The 18,992-nt window shown below is 45.6% G+C and overlaps 1 protein-coding gene across 1 annotated transcript in view; it reads left to right on the top strand.

Moving 5' to 3' along the window:
* Positions 1-18,421, top strand: part of PKP1 (plakophilin 1) — a 42,342-nt gene extending 23,921 nt beyond the window's left edge. Inside the window, exons 4-13 of the mRNA XM_075174231.1 lie at positions 2,277-2,421; positions 4,144-4,351; positions 5,097-5,274; positions 7,375-7,489; positions 8,703-8,858; positions 8,962-9,138; positions 11,220-11,373; positions 11,876-12,062; positions 16,967-17,051; positions 18,350-18,421. Of these exons, the coding sequence (XP_075030332.1) occupies positions 2,277-2,421; positions 4,144-4,351; positions 5,097-5,274; positions 7,375-7,489; positions 8,703-8,858; positions 8,962-9,138; positions 11,220-11,373; positions 11,876-12,062; positions 16,967-17,051; positions 18,350-18,421 (1,477 nt within the window). The remainder of the gene's footprint in view (positions 1-2,276; positions 2,422-4,143; positions 4,352-5,096; positions 5,275-7,374; positions 7,490-8,702; positions 8,859-8,961; positions 9,139-11,219; positions 11,374-11,875; positions 12,063-16,966; positions 17,052-18,349) is intronic.
* Positions 18,422-18,992: the final 571 nt, after the last annotated feature.

The following is an 18,992-nucleotide window of genomic DNA, read 5'->3' as shown; positions in this document are numbered from 1 at the left end:
AGGCCTGAATTCTCAAAGGAGAAGTCCCTCTGGTGCTACTCCTGCTGGATCCATCGGCGTCTCAGCTTTATTGTGTGTCTCAGGAGCATGAAAAACACTAAGAGAAAATCACAGCATCCTGGATTCAAATCAAATATTTCTGAGGTTCCATAGTTTCTAGTTTAAACGTTGTCTTTCCAGTTTTGTCTTCCCTTGTTACAAGTGTAATGGAAGTTTCTTGGAGCCAAGTTTTGCTAGAGGTTCAAACTGATGAAAAATCATATGGTGAAGTGATGTTTTCTTGTTAGTGTAGAAATAAAAGTGGAATTAGGTTCATCTAACCTTAGACATTGAATGCTTAAGGTCCAAGCCAAGACTGTTGTCTATCATTCCTGTATACCAACAGAGGCAGAGGTATCTCCAGTGGGCAGGTCTTCCTGTCTTAGGAAAAATGTCTAAGACACAAAGGCAAGCTGTTCTTTGGACGCACCTATTTCTCTCCATTGACTACACAGATGCTTAAATGAGTAATTTAAATTGGGTGCAACTTTATACCAGTGGGGGTAAGGGAGACAAAACAGTCTTTTATGCTGTCTTCCAGTGTCACAGCATAATTGTTGGCTTTTGATATTCTGTATGAAATTTGCTATAGAATTAGGGATATCATTCGCTGGCCTGTGCTGTGTGGAGGTCAACCTTTCGATGCTAAAGGACAAAATATTTTATCTCATTGTAAGCTGCTGGCGGTGGTGACCACACTTAGGTGTCCTTTCTAGACCTTTATTCTTAACATTTCCTCAGCACATTCAAAATATGTCTGCCTATCCTGTGCCTAGAAGAAGCCACTCCCTCATAGTAATATTTAATACATCAAATGTAATAGGTTCATTTAAAGAACTTATTAAAAAACACTCTGTTTTGTTAGTCTATGGGATTGTCTGAAGATGATCAGCCCCTCTCCATAGTCACCCACTGGTATGACATGGAGCAAGAGCTTGTATACAAATTAATGTGGTTCAAACAGGAACTGATCTCCCCAGTCTCCAGGTAAAACTCCCCATCAGTCACAGCTGGATCCTGAACAGGGAATTACATCCGTCAGGCACAACGATGACCTAGCTGGCCGAGCAAAGCCCCCCCGCTCCTTGATTTCATCCACTGTTAGCAGAGCGTTTCCCATTTGTATCCCGTCACTGCTGAAATAGTAATAACCAAACAGGAGTTTGGGTTTTGACTCTTCTCAGTCCTGAACATTGCATGGTCATTTACTCTGATGCAAATTAACGCCATGAGCGGAGATCTGCTGCAGCCAGCTGCAGGCCTAAGGTGCAAGGATGCTAAGAAGAGATAGTAACTTTTATTAGACTAAATTATATAATTGGAAACACAGACAAGCTTTGCAGTTCAGAGCCCCTTCATCAGTCTGAAAGTTTGTACCCTTTTCTAATTTTATATGGTTAAAACATCACAGATGATGCTAAGTAAGTACAAGCCAAAGAGAACAGGACCTTCATATTTCTAAACAAGTGGACAAATCTTCAGGTGTTTGTATTTTTCCCAAGGTTTCAGTCCTGCTCCAAGCCACAGGTATTCATGTCCTTCCTCTGGAGTCTGTAGGCACATTCTTTACCTTATAACAGGAGATGATGACAGTGGCCAACTTTTATGAAGAGCTTGGAGACTACCAATGTAAACATACCCTGGGAGCAGGATGTCTCAGCGCTATTATTAGTATTTCATAAACTCAATATTTGTCCAACCCATCACTCCAGACATGCCTGTCGTCTTTTCCTAAGCCATCTGCTGTAGCCTCCTGAGACCATCAATTGCTCTCACATTTTTGCTTCCACCACATTTCACATCAAAGGATCACATGCTGTGGGAAAAGCATCTGCCTTCTTTAGATTGTCCTAATAACCTGACGGATGGTTTTACTCTTGTCCACTAATTCTTTTATTTGAGGAACAGTGAATACTGGTTCTCTGTTCATTAAACATTCCACTTTAGACATGATCAGACATCTAGCACCTCAATTGAGCTTTTATTTTCTGTCTCCTTTGTTTCTGGATAGACTGGATCCGTAATTTATTAGCCTTGCTGTCCTCCACTGTATATTTTCCACTTTTATCATCTGTTTTTTTGAGGCAGAGAAATGCACTAGGGGTGCACCACGTGGTTTATGAGACAATGTGATAATATTTTACATTTTGTAATTGATTCTTTCCTAATAATTCCCAGTACTGATGTAGCCCTTTTGGCTGAGCACTCAACCAGTGCTGTATTTCTCTTTAACACAGAATATGTGGTGATGAAATAGACGGCGGTACAATGACTATCCAGAAAGCCATACAACTTCTGTGCTCCTCTGATGACAAATACCAGGCCATGGGTGCTTACTACCTCCAGCACACCTGCTTCCAGGATGAGTCTGCCAAGCAAGAGGTGAGCAAACTCCGTCAGAGCTCTGCTGTCACGCTGGATGTGATGGCACATGAGACGGATGGAACTGGTTTCCTCAGTACCAAGGATCCATAGGTCCCCTTGATTTTTGTGATGGAGCCTTATACCTCATTAGGCACACTCAGGAATTAATTAAGTAGATTTTTCAGCTATTGGTGGCCACTTTCTCTTAATAGCAGTCAGTCAGGATTTTAACACAGGGGAATAGTTACCAGGCAGCAGAGGAGACTGTGTCCACATTATCACCGTAAGCTGCTGTGACACAGATTGGCGGGTTTTGGCGATATGGGAGCAGCCATGCAGACGCAGTGTCCTCTTCTGGATCCAATTGCAGCCTATTCCACATGAATCTTTTGCTATCTCAGAGCTGCACTGTAAGAGCCACACAAAATTGCCCTAAATCCCACTGTGATCTTCACTGTGCATTGCTCAGTGACTTTTCAGCCATTTCAGCCATTTTCAGCCATCTAAGCCAATGGGTTAATTAGTGATGTACAAAGACATTTGATCAAACAGAAGCCCTCCTTAGAGCACAGCTTATTTTTCTTATGCTCTTGCTCTCCAATCACTAAATTTATGCCAACGTGCAGCAAAGGAGGCAGTCTCAAGGATGGATCTGCTGTAGCAAGACTGTCACAAAAGTTTATCCCCACCCTGGCGTGTTCGCAGTCATGCAAACACGGGTTTATCGAGATGCCATCCCTGTAGAGGTGGCTTTCCATCTCCTGGCACAATAGCGGAGCTGGACGTGCTGGCACAGCGTGGGGATCTACCTCTGTGCCCTTGCCGAGGCTGAACTGAGGTCGGGTACCCCAGCCCACGTTACAGTCGCTAACTGTGGGGTGGCCACACCCTTCGTTACCGTTGAAAACACTCTGAGCACTGGCCTGTCCCATCGCTTCCCAGAAAGATGTGTCAGAGCAGGTATGTGAGTCATCCGAGCGCACGCTTGTTTTCTTCCCTTTCTAAAGGTGCTCATTCATTTTCTATTGTCAGCAAATCTCCAGCCGATGGGTTGGTTTGTGCTAGGAGGGGCTCCATGCGGGATCATGTCCCCGGGAGACTTCGTACAGAGGGCATGCTACAGCGGGAACCCTCATCATTTTGGAGAGCTCAGCTGGAGGAATTTGGAACCTCCCCGGCATGTGTGTGGTGTCCTGCAGGTCGGGGTTCACACCCCTTCCCGATGCTGCCCCTGTTGAGTGCTGGAGTGTGGCCCAGTGCTGCTTCTGGCTGACCTCCAGGGTGTTTACACTGTACCGTGACCATCCCTCTAAGCTCAGCCTGTGATTTCAGGATGCAGATAAATTACCACATCGTGTCATTATATTGCTATAAATGGCCTCTACAGATAGGCAGAGCAACATTTTCACCTGATGCAAACTGATGGAGGTAGGTGAAAGTTTGTGGGAACAAGCACATTTACATCAGCAAAGGACTTGGTCCATGGCCATTACTCATAGACATCCACTTCCAGAGTTTAAGCTCCAACCTCAAGGCCAGCGCCTTTGTGCTCCAGACCCATGGCCTGAACGAGACATGCCATCTGCAAGCTCTAGCCATCCTTCGCTGCCAGGTCTGCTTTTTCAGCTCCCCTGAGTATGTGCCATGTGGACTCCTTGCATTGTCATGACAGTTCTAGTTGTCTCTGTCCCAGCGATGCTTGCACACCACGCTGATGGCAGCACGTCTTTCCTGGTACAGGTCTATCGGCTGGGGGGAATCGCCAAGCTCGTCGAGCTGCTCCGCAGCACAAACCAGAACGTACAGCGGGCGGCAGCTGGAGCCCTCCGAAATTTGGTCTTCAAGAATCCAACCAATAAGATAGAAACTCGGCGGCAGAATGGAATAAGGGAGTGCGTGAGCCTCCTACGGAGGACAGGGAACACTGAAATTCAGAAACAACTGACAGGTACAGAGCAGACTGCTCAGCCCTCAACCAGGACCATGCTCCTCCCTGCCAGTGGTCTCTGTTGCTCCAGCACGCAAAGGCCCAGTAGCCATGGTGCTTTCATACCACAAAGAGGATGTTTTATGCTCCTGTCGCACCAAATGGCAATCTAAAACAGAAGGCAGAGGAGGTCCCGGCCCTTTGATGTCCCGTAAGGGTTCCTCATATCATAAGTGCCCTCGGGAGAAGCATCTGCCCCAGGTTTCCCCCCACAGCTGTGGCCACTTGCCAGGCCCACGCCCTCCTGCACCCCTGGCCCCCGTGCTGTTCCCAGGGAAGGCCAAGGGTGCTGGCAATCCCGATATGGATGGGCAGGTTATCTCATTGGTGTTTCACCTTTTCTTGAAGGATTGACTTGAGTTTGTTGGTGCAGGTCACCCTCAGCTGTGACCGAGGACTTGTGTGCAAGCCTTTATGAGATGGCTGGAGAAATGCCTTCCCCCTGCAACCTAATGGCAATAAACACCAATTTTGGGAGGAGGGAGGATGCTTAGACGCCCACCTCCACATGTACCACACTCCTGGTGCCCATCCTGCTGTCTCCCATAGGGGTGGACAGAGACTAGGGTTTAGGGCAGCCTCTGCACCCTTAGTTCAAAGAGGGATGGAGTGAAGGACTTCACTTGCTGGAATTCACTCTGACCTAAAGAAAGTTTGTAATGCACAGTGACCCTTTGCTTGAGCTTGTCTCCCATCTCCTTCCCAGGACTGCTCTGGAACCTCTCCTCCACCGATGAATTAAAAGAAGAGTTGATACAGGAGGCCCTCCCCGTCTTGACAGACTGCGTTATCATCCCGTTCTCTGGCTGGTCTGATGGCAGCTGCAATAGGACAAGAGAAATTATTGACCCAGAAGTATTCTTCAACGCTACAGGGTGTTTGAGGTGAGTCATCAAGCAGGACTTACTGTAGCTTGAGTCTGTTGACAAAAGCTGAAGCTGTCTAATTCCTCTTACAATAACCTAAAGACACGCTCACTGCAATTGTATTAATAAAAAATTCCCCTTGAGCCTTTTCCTGACTAAGAGAAGGTGCACAAAAAATTACATGTAAAATATTTTTCCTAGCAGCTTTTTTTTTTTTTTAAATAAGTTTGTTCTTGCTAAGTCTCTGATCAAAAAATATAAGTTGCTTTGTCATGGGAGAGCTGCAATACTGAAATCTGACAGTGCTCAGCTCAGACCAGGAAACATCATGCTTTTTGCCCTTAGATTTTTGAGGCTTCCAGAGAAAATTTTGGTTGCTAGAAAACAAACTAGTTTGGGTTTTAGGTGACAAAAAGACAGAATTCTCTATGTGGGGAAAACAAGCATTTTCCCACTGATTTTAATAACTGTTTTAGTACAGAACAGTCCCATTGCCCTGGACTTTTCCCGGCTCATTTCATCAGGTGGGTCAGCTACAAAACAGGAGGTGCAGATTGAGCCCAGAGTAGTTTATTTTTTTCACAGGAAAGCCAGAGCCCTTTTATAGAGGATCTTCGCCCTGACTTGCTGTTTCTCCTACCACCCTCCTCCACTTGGATGCGAGCTCCTTGTCTCACTGGGAACAAGTGGGGAAAAAAAAAATACCCTGTATAATTAGGTACTTTCATCAACTGAAGCTCTCCCCGAGGGAGCGCAGCGCCGACCGCACCCTTACCAGACATGCAGCTAGTAGGAGCTGTATCTGCTTATGAAACAAAATGAGTGAATACGGTAGGGGCCTTTTGAGACCTGATACTATCGTCTTCTGTGGCTGGGAACTGTGTCTGAAAGATAGCGAGTGCTGCTCCCTTCCCTGTCTTGGAAGGCACCTTCCCTGTGCAGTTGCACGTCGGGATGCGTGGTGTACGTTGCATATGAGGTGCTCCACTTTTAAGACCATCTCAACGCGCCAAAACGAGGGAAGGAGTATGATGGTAGCTCGTAAAAGGAGCTTTCCGTGGAGTTCTGTGGAGAGCCTGAAGGCAGGCTCTTCTCCGGAGACTTATCACAGTCTGTGGCAGTAATATCCAACACCCCCAGTGAAGACTGCCAGATGCAGGTCAGTGAGGGAGCTCAGAAGGCTGGGGGGCAGGACTGGGGAGCAGGCTGAGTGAGGAAAGCAGGGCGGTTGGGTCCGGAGACCCTGCTCCCAGGGGTGAGCCGGGATTGCTCTGACTCACTGCCCTGCCACATCATAACGCAGCGATGAGAACAGCCTTGGGTTTGCCCTGGGCTCGAGCCATTGCTGCTCAAGCATTTCTGGATTGCAGATGAATTCATGTTAATGAGGAGGCTGCAAATCACAGTGAACATCAAATCCAGTTCTGGAACGCCTGGAGTGAATATCTCACAACGACTGCCAACCTCTCTTTGTTTTTCATTTGCAAGCTACAAGGCAATAAAACAGGGAAGGAAAAAAAACCAACAAAACAACAAAAAACATTTCCTGTTACTGGAAAAACTCCTCTGTCCTGGCAGCAACCAGTGCTCAGGAATACATTACAACATTACAAACTGGTCAGTCCCTCTGGTCAGAGCGATCTCTGTCCTCATTTCCCATGCAAATATCGCTGTTGACCCTCTGTAGCTCCATGCTTATAACCATTTGCACGTTCCTGATTTTCACAATAATCTCAGATGGTCTTTATTGAGTCTTCTCTTTGGAAACACCTCCGAGGAGGTGATGAGTCTGTGTAATGCCACATGCATAGCCTCTAAGGCAAAATATTGCTGATAATTACTCTCACGAGGAGTATGTCTTCTATGCAGAGCTCCTTAACAGGACATTTTCCTAGATGAAGTCAATCCTAAAGAGCCATAAGAGAGCTATGCAGCAGTGCAGTCCTACAGAAGGCCTCCAAAATGAGAGCAGTACACCAGCCTTGCTGAATCTACAAAAATATCTTTGAATTCAATTACAGCCATAGCCAGAACAGAGCCCATAGAGACTAGTAAGTGGATCCAACTAATTCTCTCTCCTCCTTCTCTCCTGACATGCTCTGCAATGGCTTTCTTCAGAAACTTGAGTTCTGCAGACATGGGGCGCCAGACCATGAGGAATTACCCTGGCTTGATCGATTCAGTCATGACTTACGCCCAGAACTGCGTGGCTTCTAACCGACCCGATGATAAGGTACCAGATGCTCACCCCGAGCTGTTTCCTAGAGTTCAGCCCCGTAGTTAATAATTGCAACTTTGAGAGTATCTCAAAATCCCTTTCAAACAAACACAAGAGGGAACTGGACTCTTTGTGGCTGCTCTTGTCCTTCCAAATCCCAGCGCGATCTGTTGTAGGATTGCAAGTCCTCTGTGCTCTGGGCCTGAAGTAGAGGTGGGGTTTGCAATTTCCCTTTAACAAACACAGAAACACAGCAAAATATTTTGGCTCCTGAGCCCCCAAAATTCTTTCCTCCCTTCCCCTCCCACTCTGGGATCCTTCCAGCATCTTAACCCCCATCTCTTGCTCTTCCCACCACCACATCTCTTCATCCTCAAGCATATAAGCCCCAGATTGGCATCACATTCAGCAAGCCAGGAGCTGGCATCTTTCTGCCAGTCCCCTAACTGTGACTCTGATTGCTATGTGTAAAAGGCACTTACCTTGGACAAAATAGTGTTTATAGCCACATTTTCAGGAGTTCTGCAAATGTGATACTAGCCAGACACTCTGAAGTCCTCAATGTACTGCAAAGTACCAAAATTATTTCAAATGAGCTCAGGATTGAGCAAATCCTCTTTTGGGGACGGCTTTTGCAAGACGACCAGTTTCAGCAGCACATACTGAACACAGCTCTTTGGAAATGTAACCACACGTTTTGGTGTTGGTTACAGGTATCTAGTGAAAATTGTCCCTTGCTCTTTACATTGGGCACGCTGACATCCAGGTAAAGGAGGCTTAAAAGCCTGTTCTTGGTAAAAAATGTCCCCTAATCTGTAGGTGTGACTTGGACAAAGTCATTGGAAATTGATTAAGGCAAGAGGAAGACTTTCAAGATTTGGCGTTTCGTGGTGGGCGGTTTGGTGTAACCACCCTCTGCACTCCTGCTCTCTTTTCCTGTTTACCAACTTGTCTGTGGCAGTGGGAACTCAGGTTCATTGAGTCAGTCAGCTCACTCACATCCACGCTATAGCATTTGGGCTACGTGGCCTTCATTCATGTCTACTCTACCTCCTTCTTCCTTCCCACCCATTGCTACCTTAAGCAGGGTCAGGAGTTTATACAGTATAACTGCTAAAAAAAGCTAATTATGGCATGGTATATGTCCTCTCTGAAGCTATAGCAGGTGCTGTTCCATATTTTTCTGCCTAATGTGATGCTTGCATTTTTATTCTGGGGGTGATTTCAGTCTGTGGAGAATTGCATCTGCATCCTGCACAACCTCTCCTACCGCCTGGATGCCGAAGTTCCCAACAAATACACCCAGCTCAACCACATGGCCCGGAGCGTTTATATGGACAAAACTCTCACAGGCTGCTTCAACAGCAGGAGTGGTAAAATGGAGGTAAGATGTGCCGCAGAGGGCTTGGAAATGTGATATTCAGCCCCAGGCAGGGGCTGCAAGCGAGGAGCAGGATTTGAGCTTCCAGTTTCTCATCTCTTTGTAGAATGACGAGTACGGTGTCCCCCTTCCTGAGGAGGATTTTAAACCCAAAGGACCCAGCTGGCTCTACCACTCTGATGCCATCCGCACCTACCTGTCCCTGATGGATCAGAGCAAGAAGGATGCCACCCTGGAAGCTTGTGCTGGAGCCCTGCAGAATCTCACTGCGAGCCGAGGGCTGGTAAGCGCTCCTTTCTCCTCTGCACACAAGCTCAGCCAAACGTGTCAGCACCCTACAGTAATCAGAAAGGAAAATGTCCTCCTTAAACCTCAGGGCACTATTGCAAGCCATTCCACAGCGGATGCTGCAGCTGAGGTATTTATTAATGCCAAAAATAGGGTCTCATGGAGAGCTATAATCAACATCCCAAGGGTCTGTCCCAGATCCATACACTTTCCAGGGGCTCCTCTAGGTTGATCAGACTCCCAGCACCTACTGCTATTGGCGCCCTCCCCCAGGACACCCGTGAGGATGTGCACAGATGTGCACATGTGGACAGATGTCATTAAAGGAGAGAGAAAGGATGTGCGTGCACCACCACCTGTGTGTGTTTTTTAAGTGGGAGGTGGCTCTAATAACAGGGTGGGTTGTGCTGTGGATTGTGGCTTGTCCTCACATCAGAGCTGCTTGTAAAATAGCTCCGACAGATGTCCTAACCCCTAGGTATGGCAGCGCGGAGGTGACACAGGCTGCGTGACGCCGTGGGTATTGCAGCAGCTAGGGCACGGCGAGGGTCACGTCACGACAGCAGCTCTGCTGTGCCCAATATCGCTACCGTGGGCATGTCCTCACAGGCTGCGTTCACGTGGACAAACCTCGACTTGTCTGTTTGTGTCAAACTTCATCAATTCCAATTTAAATAAGATGGCTAGGGAGATAAAGAGATAATTATTTCATACGTAGGAGAGGCGTGTCACGTGTGTGAAGCGTTCCACCCAGAAACACGGAGTGACTCACGAAAGGAGCCTTCGCTGCTAGGACAGCATTAACCTGCCAGCTCTGATCTCCTGGGAGCTTTTGTTACCGGTCTTTCAATGTGAAGTACTTTGGGAACCTCTTTTTTTTTTTTTTTTTTTTTTTTTGCAGTTTAACTAAATAGTGGCACTAACAAGGTGGAGAGAGGCTGTTGCAGTATGGGTAGAGATGATCAGAGAAATGGGGCTGGAGCTATGTGCTCCATGGAAATGAAAAGGCTTTCAGCAATCAAGGTCATTACACAAGAATGTCTCTTGGGCAGGGGGGAAGAAAACAAACAAACAAAACCCAGCTCTGACAGTGTTGAAGCACCACATCTCAGCCTTCTGGAAGGGAATGGTTGGAATTTGCCTGGATGTGCAGAAGTGGCTTCTTTTTTCAAGGGTCTTTATCCCAGCTCAGAGCTGGAGTTGGGGTGGGTTGCTGGGTTTGCTGTCACTTGAAGGAAAAGGAAGCTGGGGACAAACTTACAAAGCTTACTAGAAGCCTTTAGCTTATAGAGGAGAACTCTGAATCTCTTCTCAGACTCAGCTTTACACATCCCAGTCCTGCTGCTGTGAATCTGTAACTTGGCACATGTGCCTCCTGGAGCATGGGAGGGAAATTGGGTCTCAGCCCACTGGAAGAGGGTTGACTTCCAGCCCATTCCCTCCATCCCCATGTCACTGTTGATGGACATGTGTCACTGGTGGCAACAATCTCCAGCAGCCTTTCTGGTGGGGCAGCAGCTGAGAAGTTCAGTTTAAACTCTATCAATAAGAGGGCAATTTATTAAGGGTATGTGCTTCAACGTCCATGAACACTCATCTGCATTGGCTACGTCCTGAGATCTTACAGATTTACACAAGCAAACGAGATCAGGATCCAAGACGAGTATTTTTGGTCTTCAGCTTGTTTTTTAAAGGTATCATTAGCTGTTCCTATTCCAAAGCAGCCTATTACCTGTGGCATGGCAGGGAGCTGCAAGTGCATTGTGAAGGGCAAGGGCAACGTGGACAAGAAGGTAAAACTTCTCCAGCTTTTGGGAATATCAGTTGGGTGAGCAACTCAGGCTCCAGAAAGAGGACAGAAGTACTAGTCATATCACAAAAGATGAGAAACTGACTTTGCAAATGTCTGTGGAGAAAAGGGGTAAATGACAAAGTAAGTGGAATTATGGTAGCAGAAGCAGGTGTTATACAGATGCTTATTTTCTAGTGTAGTCATGTTTGTCTGGCCCCGTACATCATTCCAGTTTTGTCGTCCCAGCATTAGAAGTCACGAGACATCTTTGTTCTATCTCCCAGATGTCCAACGCAATGAGCCAATTGATTGGTTTGAAGGAAAAAGGTTTGCCTCGCATAGCACGGCTCCTCCAGTCCAACAGCTCTGAAGTTGTCCGTTCTGGGGCTTCTTTGCTGAGCAACATGTCCCGGCATCCTGTTCTCCACAAAACCATGGGTAAGTAATTTCCACCACAGTGGGTTCCAGAACAATGTCTAATTTCTAACGCTCTAACATCTGCCCACCTCGCTTTGTAAAACACCATAATGGGTCTTAGCCAAGCTCCAAAATTGGGCAAAGCAGTGTCATTTCTTCTGGCCAAAAGGGCAATTACATGTGATATCTGCAGGCTATCTGTGCTATCTCAAAGTCTCTACAAGCATGTGGTATGCTTTATAGACCATGACAAAACTGCAGCCTCATTAGGATGATAGTTTTTGGGATCTGAGTTGGACTTGACTACCCATGACCAATATCATTGCCCTTCCAGAGGCCTGCAGCACTCATTTTGTCTCTGAAAATCAAGTGGTGACTATTATGCCGTTACTGTCCAACATTATTAGTGCCTCCTTCCAGAGATAACGCTACATTCTTGCATTGAATAGCGCTAACAAAAATAGTGTCATTCACTTGTGCTAGGTTTTATTTAAATGTTGATTGGAACATTCCACCTCTTTAGCTCACCAGGTGCTCCCAGATGTATCACGTCTCCTGTCATTCCAGTCTGGAAATACCAACAGCTATGGCGAGATCATGACATCAGCTTGTTACACTCTGAGGAACCTCATCATGTCCAACCCACACCTGGGAAAATCTTACTTGACAAGCAACATGCTAAATAATGTAGTAAGCCTGTGCCGAAATGGGTGAGTTTGGGGCAGAAGGCATGGAGAGGGTCATGCACAGGCATTTTTGAGCCCATGCGCTCTGTGCAAAGCCAGATTAATCCCAGAGTCTTCCCAATACCCTTCCGAGCCATAGTAAACCATTATTCTTTCCCTGTGCTTGTAAATGGAGAAAGCCAAAAAAATTCCAACTGTTGGTAGACACAAATCCTCAACACTGGTTTCTTGGAAACAGGCATGAGTCATCCATGGTGGGATTTGTAAAGGGGCCTCAGGAAATTTGCTGGCTGAATTTTAAGAAATTCTAAACAGAACTGAAGGACCAACATCTTAAACACTGTTAAAAATTCCAGCCATCACAACAGGGGATGTCAGCAGGCAGCCTGACTAATTAGCACCCGGACTTCCCGCTCACAGCTTCCTGCAAACCTTATCATGAAAGTCAGGTCTGAGAGTCAAGCACCACCGATATAATGGGATTGTGCTTAGCCTGAATGTTCAGATTTGTTCAACTTACTGTTGGAACATCCACCTCAAGTGGCAAAGATGCAGCTGTGATGAAGCGTATATATAGAAACATATATGTATATGTGTTTATAAGTACCTCCCCTGGTCTACTCACATATAGTTTATAACAACTGAGCAATCCCAACATATTTTACCACTTTTTCTTTTAGGACTTGGTTTGAGTTTTGATGGTAGTAATTCTGTCCTGCTTGTTATCCATACTCTGTACAGCCCTGTGCAAAAGCTTATCAACCCTTGCCAAACTGTATCTTCATTTCTGGCCAAACTGGTGTTAAACTTACATGGTCTTTGACCATGTATTCTCCTTCCTAGGCTTTCATCTCTTCTATCATTTGTCTTTGTTTTAAAATACCTTATTCAATTAACCTATTGTTTTCTGTTGTAAAAAGACATTCATATGCCTTCTCCATCATCCTTTGATAAACCACTTACAATCTACCACTTGTTTCACGGCAGCGGAGAGACTCTCAGTCATTAGAAGTGGCCTCCTTGTTTAGTTTGGACCTCAGCCAACTAACATTGGTCAGTTTACTGCTTTTATATGCTTCCACTCTTCAACAAGCTCAATTAACATGAAACCCAGCCCTCTTCTAAGTCTTCGTTGTTTTGAATGGTATTAACTTCTGCCTAATGTCCCGCTTTGGATCCCTCAGACCGGTTGTCAGCTAATTTACTACTTCAGCAAAGTGTTGCACAACTGGGATTGTGTGTATCTTAATTGTCTTGACTGTTTTGTGTGATGAGCTTTGTTTGCAATGACTCACTAGACTGCGAGGAGTTACTAAATTCTGGAGATGTGTGTTCCTCCTGTCTGTATCACAAATTCCTTCTGAAAACTCCCCAGTTCTTACAATGTCCAAAACTTGAATTGTTCCTTTTACTCCATTATTCTTTCTGTCCCCAAAGATTTTTATGCTGTTCAATTCTTATGAAAAAAAAAAACAATTTACATCCAGAAGTAATCTTACTTACTCAAGCCATATCATTTCAGACTGTTCCCATAGAGCAGACGTGAAAGAGATCTCCCCTCTAGTGAATTGGACCCGTAAGTTCACAAATTAGCTAACTTTTCCCACTTTGTGTGTAGGCTGTGAAGATAAACAGGAAATTTGAGGGTGGGATTTGCCCAGTCCTACATCAGAAAGAGCCTCACCCACTCCCTCGTGGTAGTAACTAGATCCAACACCTGTACTGGGGGCTATTGCCTGGGTTGGATGCAGACCCCATGCTCCCCACACTGATGTTGAGTGTGGCGAGTCCCACGCTATCAACCTCCTCCTCCCCAGCACCACAGCCAGCAGAAACAGAGGACAGAGGAGGTCTCACCGGTGACCAAATCACCATGGAGAAGACCATGCCATGTTGCACCTTGCTAGTATTTCGCAGAGTTTTCTCTGTTAATCTGCCTCGGTTTCCCCATGGACACACTTCCCTCACCTCCAACCCCAGTTGGTTCGGTCGGCATGTCTGCGTAGTGACTCCGTGGCACATGCTTCTTCTGCCACCCAACAAATGTTTCTTTACCTATATTTTTTAACTGGTCTCCTGTTGTATTTGAAGCTGTAAATCATTAGTTTAACATGCTCGAACATTTTTGTATTCATGTTTTAGAAAGAGCTTCCAGGTTACAGACAAGTAAGTTATGAATCTTTGCCTTTCCCATGTTCTTCCCAAATGCCAACCAGCCCTCCTCAAAGCTGAGGTTTCTTTTTCTGGATGTTTTTTTGTAGCTGTATTCTGAGTGAAAAGCATCAACAGTTCAGCAGTTTATCTGATAGCTGTGGTTTCTTCTCCTTCCTGGAGCACCCAATTCAATAATTGCCTCCGTCTCCTGCATATATCCTCATCTATGATGCAGGCTTCGTAGTGATGATGGTGTTCGTTCACTCTTTGTTATTTTCAATTCATGTTGCCAAAATATTGAATATTACCTTCTTTTTTTGTTGGTGTTCTTGAAAATCAAGCTATTGTTACTGATTTATTGTGATGTCTGATGTCCTTTCCATCTTTCTTCTCCAACTGTCTGAAAAATATTCCTCTGTTCATTTTCAAGCAACATTATTTCACTGATAAAATTATCATTTTTCTCAAGAATTCTACTGGCTGCACTGAAAGATTTTCTTCCAAATCTCTTTCAGTAACTTTAGAGCATCAGATTTGCGGTTCATCTCACAATCCCTTTATCACAGATTTCTTTCAGTTTCTCTTTGTTCATTCACTTTTCACACCTTTTCTGTTATACAATTTAATTTTGCAGTTTAATTCTACCATAACATTTTACCAAAATTAGTCTTTCAAGGAACTCAAGTCTTTCCTTGATTCTTTTCTGTGGAATAGAGTTCTTCTCATCCGCACATTTTCCAATTTCCCATTTCTTCCAAAGATTGCGCCTTGATATCAATTTTATAAACTCATGCATCCTGAAGAAGTCCTTCTTCCAAGAATTCCTTGGCATCTCCTGTGACATACATAACGTTCTGGATATTTTTGTCCTTTGAGGAAACATTATTTCCCCCATTATTTGATATGTAAAAACCTCGTCTTTTGTGCTGCCCTCATGCTTCCCCTCCAGCCTCACCATCTCCTTCTGATTAGGTTCTTGTTGGTGTTTTGTGGAGTCAATAGTTTTTTGGATGACTGCTGCCACTGCCACCAGTGGTCATCTTTGTGTTGTCTTTCCACAATTTTTTACAAATAATTCTACCTGTAAAAAACAGACTGTCCTTAAAATCAACTTTGATTTTCATGTAACTTGTTTTTAAGAAAGTTTTCCCCCAAATCATCTGTCCTTGATATTCTACTCCATGTTCTACACTGCTGTAGTCACAAACTATTCCCAGCACTTTTGTTTAGGATATGCTACTTTACATATTGAAGTTGTCATCACAGCTCCATCAGTTCATGTTTAATCATTTTATACCTAAATAGTAGCGGTAGATGCCCTATGAAACAGAGACAGTATCAATCCTTCAAGTTAAGAGTGGACAAATTCTTTTGTCTGAAATTGGAAATGGCTCAGATACCAGATGCTGGCAACTTTGGTTTGAAAAGAAAAATTCTTTTGAGGTGTGCTCTGAAGTCACAATGGCAAAAAGTACATATCTGGCATCACAGAAGCAAATCATAAAAAAAAAAGATAACTACTTTAGCTTAGAAAGAGAGAAACAACATATTCTCCAAAAAGAGTGTCAAAGGCATGCACTGACCATCAAATCATAGATACCTCTGGGTTTATTGGTTTTTAATGGCTTTTCAACCACAGACAATTTTTCAGCCACAAAATTTTTTTTAAACATAGTCCTTCTGGTGACAGAGCATAGGACGGTTATAACCAGAGAAGTGATTTTGCAATAAAACCTAATTCTCCTGTCCCAAAACATTGCTCAAGAATTTCCGATTATCCACAGCTCCCCCAGTCCTCCACGCAATACCAACCTGTGTGAGCGGCACAGTCCCTTTGGAGCTTATGACCGGGTTAAATTTGCTAATTTCTTTTAGGCTACAAGGTCTTTGGTAACAACTGCTGTGTATATTAGAGAAATGTCCCCAAATTTACTGAATATGGTTACATTCCTGTCCTTTCACACGCAGTGTGTGGTGCTCGCAGGTCCCAGGTTGTTCCTGATGACCGCTGTCAGTCCCATTTCTCACAGTCTGATGAGGACTATGTTGAGGACACAATGTTTTGTGAAGCTGTATTGTACAGGGAGGGTCCTGAGTCTGGTCTCGTACTTCTCCACCACCCTGGCTGAGACAGGATGGGGTGGTCGCACTGAACCCAGATCAGGAGTCCAGGCAGGACAAGATCCAGCAGATCAGGAGCAGCAATAAGAACCAGCAAGGAGGTTTATATCTAGGTTGTCGTATGAAATGTTCCAAAATTATAAAAGGTACTCCTATGACTCACGGTTTCGGAGCTGTTACGTGGGCAAGTATCTATTAACTTGTGCTGAGTAAGGACTTATGGTTGCAGATGTTGTTATTACAAATACTCCTGTCTCCTCTGTCCTCGCCAGGCAGCACGGAGCCCGTTCCTCTGTTGCCCTCCCCAGTGATTCGCCCACACCGTCCCTACAGACTCCAGGGAAGGGTTGCCACCATTTCCCTTCTCTTTCCCTCTCCCAGATTTCACACTCCAGAAACACTCCTTCAGCTCAGTTTAATGCCCGTTTTTCTACTCGGATCCTCCCCTCTTTTTCATTTGTCCTGTTCCGGTCCCAGAGGTTGTTGTCACGTAACATTGCTGAGAGAGCAAGGACGGTTTTATTGACAGTCCTCCATCAAGTCTAGCCAGCCTCCCAGCTGGAGTTGCGCTTACTTAAAGGCTGTCGGTAATGCACGCGGGGTGCCGCTCTGTGGCCTGCCATAATTCACCGGGGTTGCTTTCATCTTCCCAGCTCCTGTCCAAAAGCGGCCGAAGCTGCTCGCCTCCTCCTGACAGATCTTTGGTCGAACAGGGAGCTCCAGAGTGTGCTCAAGCAGGTAAGGAAAACGCTTCTGCTTTTCGGCTGACAAGAACAACCCTGGTCTTGACTCACTGGCTGAAGTCGGTGAGTTTGCAAAGGCCATGATTCAGCAGCGAGTACGGGCAGGGGCTGGGAGGAGCCCAGGGCGCTGGGAGGACCACGATGCTCTCAGCACATGGGCATCTGCCTAAGATCTGAGCAAGAGGCAGCGAGTCGCAACCGCAGCTGGCGGGACTGACTTTAGGGACTAAGTGGTCGGCGGTGTGTCTGTGTTGGGCAGCTTGCACCCTGGGGATGATGCTAGCTTAGGTGGGCTCTTCCATGATGCTCCTGGGGTCAACGCTGTCATGTCTGCACAGCATTGCTCTCTGCTGGGAACAGACCTGGACGTTTCGCACAAGCTTGGGAGATTCCCTTCATTGCAGTCCATCATGTAGGATCGGCGTGTCCCAACAGATCCCTGGCAAGGTTCCTTCTCTCTTTACCCCCGTTTTCTTCTGTGTCCATAACCCTACCCTGTGGTTACATCACCCCTACAGTCAGGGTAATCTTTTAAACCAAGAGGAGGAGTATTTAGGATTTGTTTTGCTCCCTGCAACAGAAACTGCGAAAGCGCAGAGCCAGACGGGGCGCCGAGCCAGCTCCCAGCTCCCAGTGGCTTGCTTTGAACAAGCTGGGTTTTTCCAACCCAACAGCAGCAGCACCTGCAGAGAGTAAAGGACCAAATTAAAGAGAAGGAGTAACATCCACAAAGGGGAGTACCCTGGGGGCAGGAAGGTAGAGAGTACCTAAATATCATTCTTTTATTAACAGTTAGGGACTTTCTCCGTAGGAGCTTGTGTAGCTTTGCGCCAGGCTCTGCTCAGGAGCCTGTGCCAACTCATTTTGATGTGACTGAGTCACTCCTGTGTTCACAGATGTTCATTGCATAGGTACACCTCAGAGGAGAAGGATGGGAGTCTGCAAGGATGTATGCATCGTGCATATATCTTTGCCGTTTTTCCAGGGTGAGGAATAAGATGAAATAGTATTCAGTGATGGATTAAGTAAAAGTTTCCTCTGGTAAAGCTGGAGAAGTCCAGCTCTTGGCGGATGGAAAGCAATGCAAGGAAGATGAAGTCCATCAATAAGGGTGATGGTTCACGTGTCGAAGGCACACAGAGGGAGGACAGAGGAGGCTGGTTGAGAATGAAGCACACTTTTTAAGGGGAGGACAGCTGTTGAAGTGGGGCAGGAGGCTCTCTCTCACAGCAATAGATAGCTGTCAGTTTTGAAATCGGTATGCACTCACTGCTCTTCATATGCATCTTTCAGCAAGGGTTTGATAAGAACATGATGGGATCTTTAGCTGGAACAACCTTCAGGACCCTCTCCTCCAGATTTTAGGAGCCTCTCTGTGTATGTTCAGGCTGCAGGTGAGAACGGGGCCCTCATGCCTAGGGAAGGGGTGGTTTTGGGGGCAAAGGAGCGGTGCATGATCCCCATGAGCTTTTTGCTATTTTTAATCTCCCCTAATGTGGGTTTGTGAGATTTTCATCACGAATCCTATCAGCCCAAAATGCAAAGTATTTGTTTCGATGAAAAGTCAGCAGTTGTGCTGTTCCTGCGTTCAGTGCAGATGTTGCATTTTAGACATGCGCAGATGCGCAGATGCCATAGGACAGACAAAGCTGCTGGACTTGACTATGCCTCTTGTGTCTTTCTTACTTACTTTACCAAGCAGTAACTGATTGCGTTTTGCCAAATGCTCTCAGGTGGGGCTTTTCACAGGAATCTCTCTGACTTTCATTCCTGAATTTTGAATAATGTTATCCAGATAGAGTCAGTAATGTGCAATTAATTCCAGCACACGCTATGGCATTAAGCATCACCCTTAGGGATTTTTGAGCACTTAATAATCTACCCATAAGCCTCATGTCAAAATTTGGAACTACAGGCTGACATCTGAATAATCCCA

Source organism: Calonectris borealis, chromosome 26 (assembly GCF_964195595.1).
Source record: "Calonectris borealis chromosome 26, bCalBor7.hap1.2, whole genome shotgun sequence".
Classification (NCBI taxonomy): Eukaryota; Metazoa; Chordata; class Aves; order Procellariiformes; family Procellariidae; genus Calonectris; species Calonectris borealis.
The sequence above is the reverse complement of the archived record's forward strand: the minus strand, read 5'-3'. Positions and strand labels throughout refer to the sequence as shown.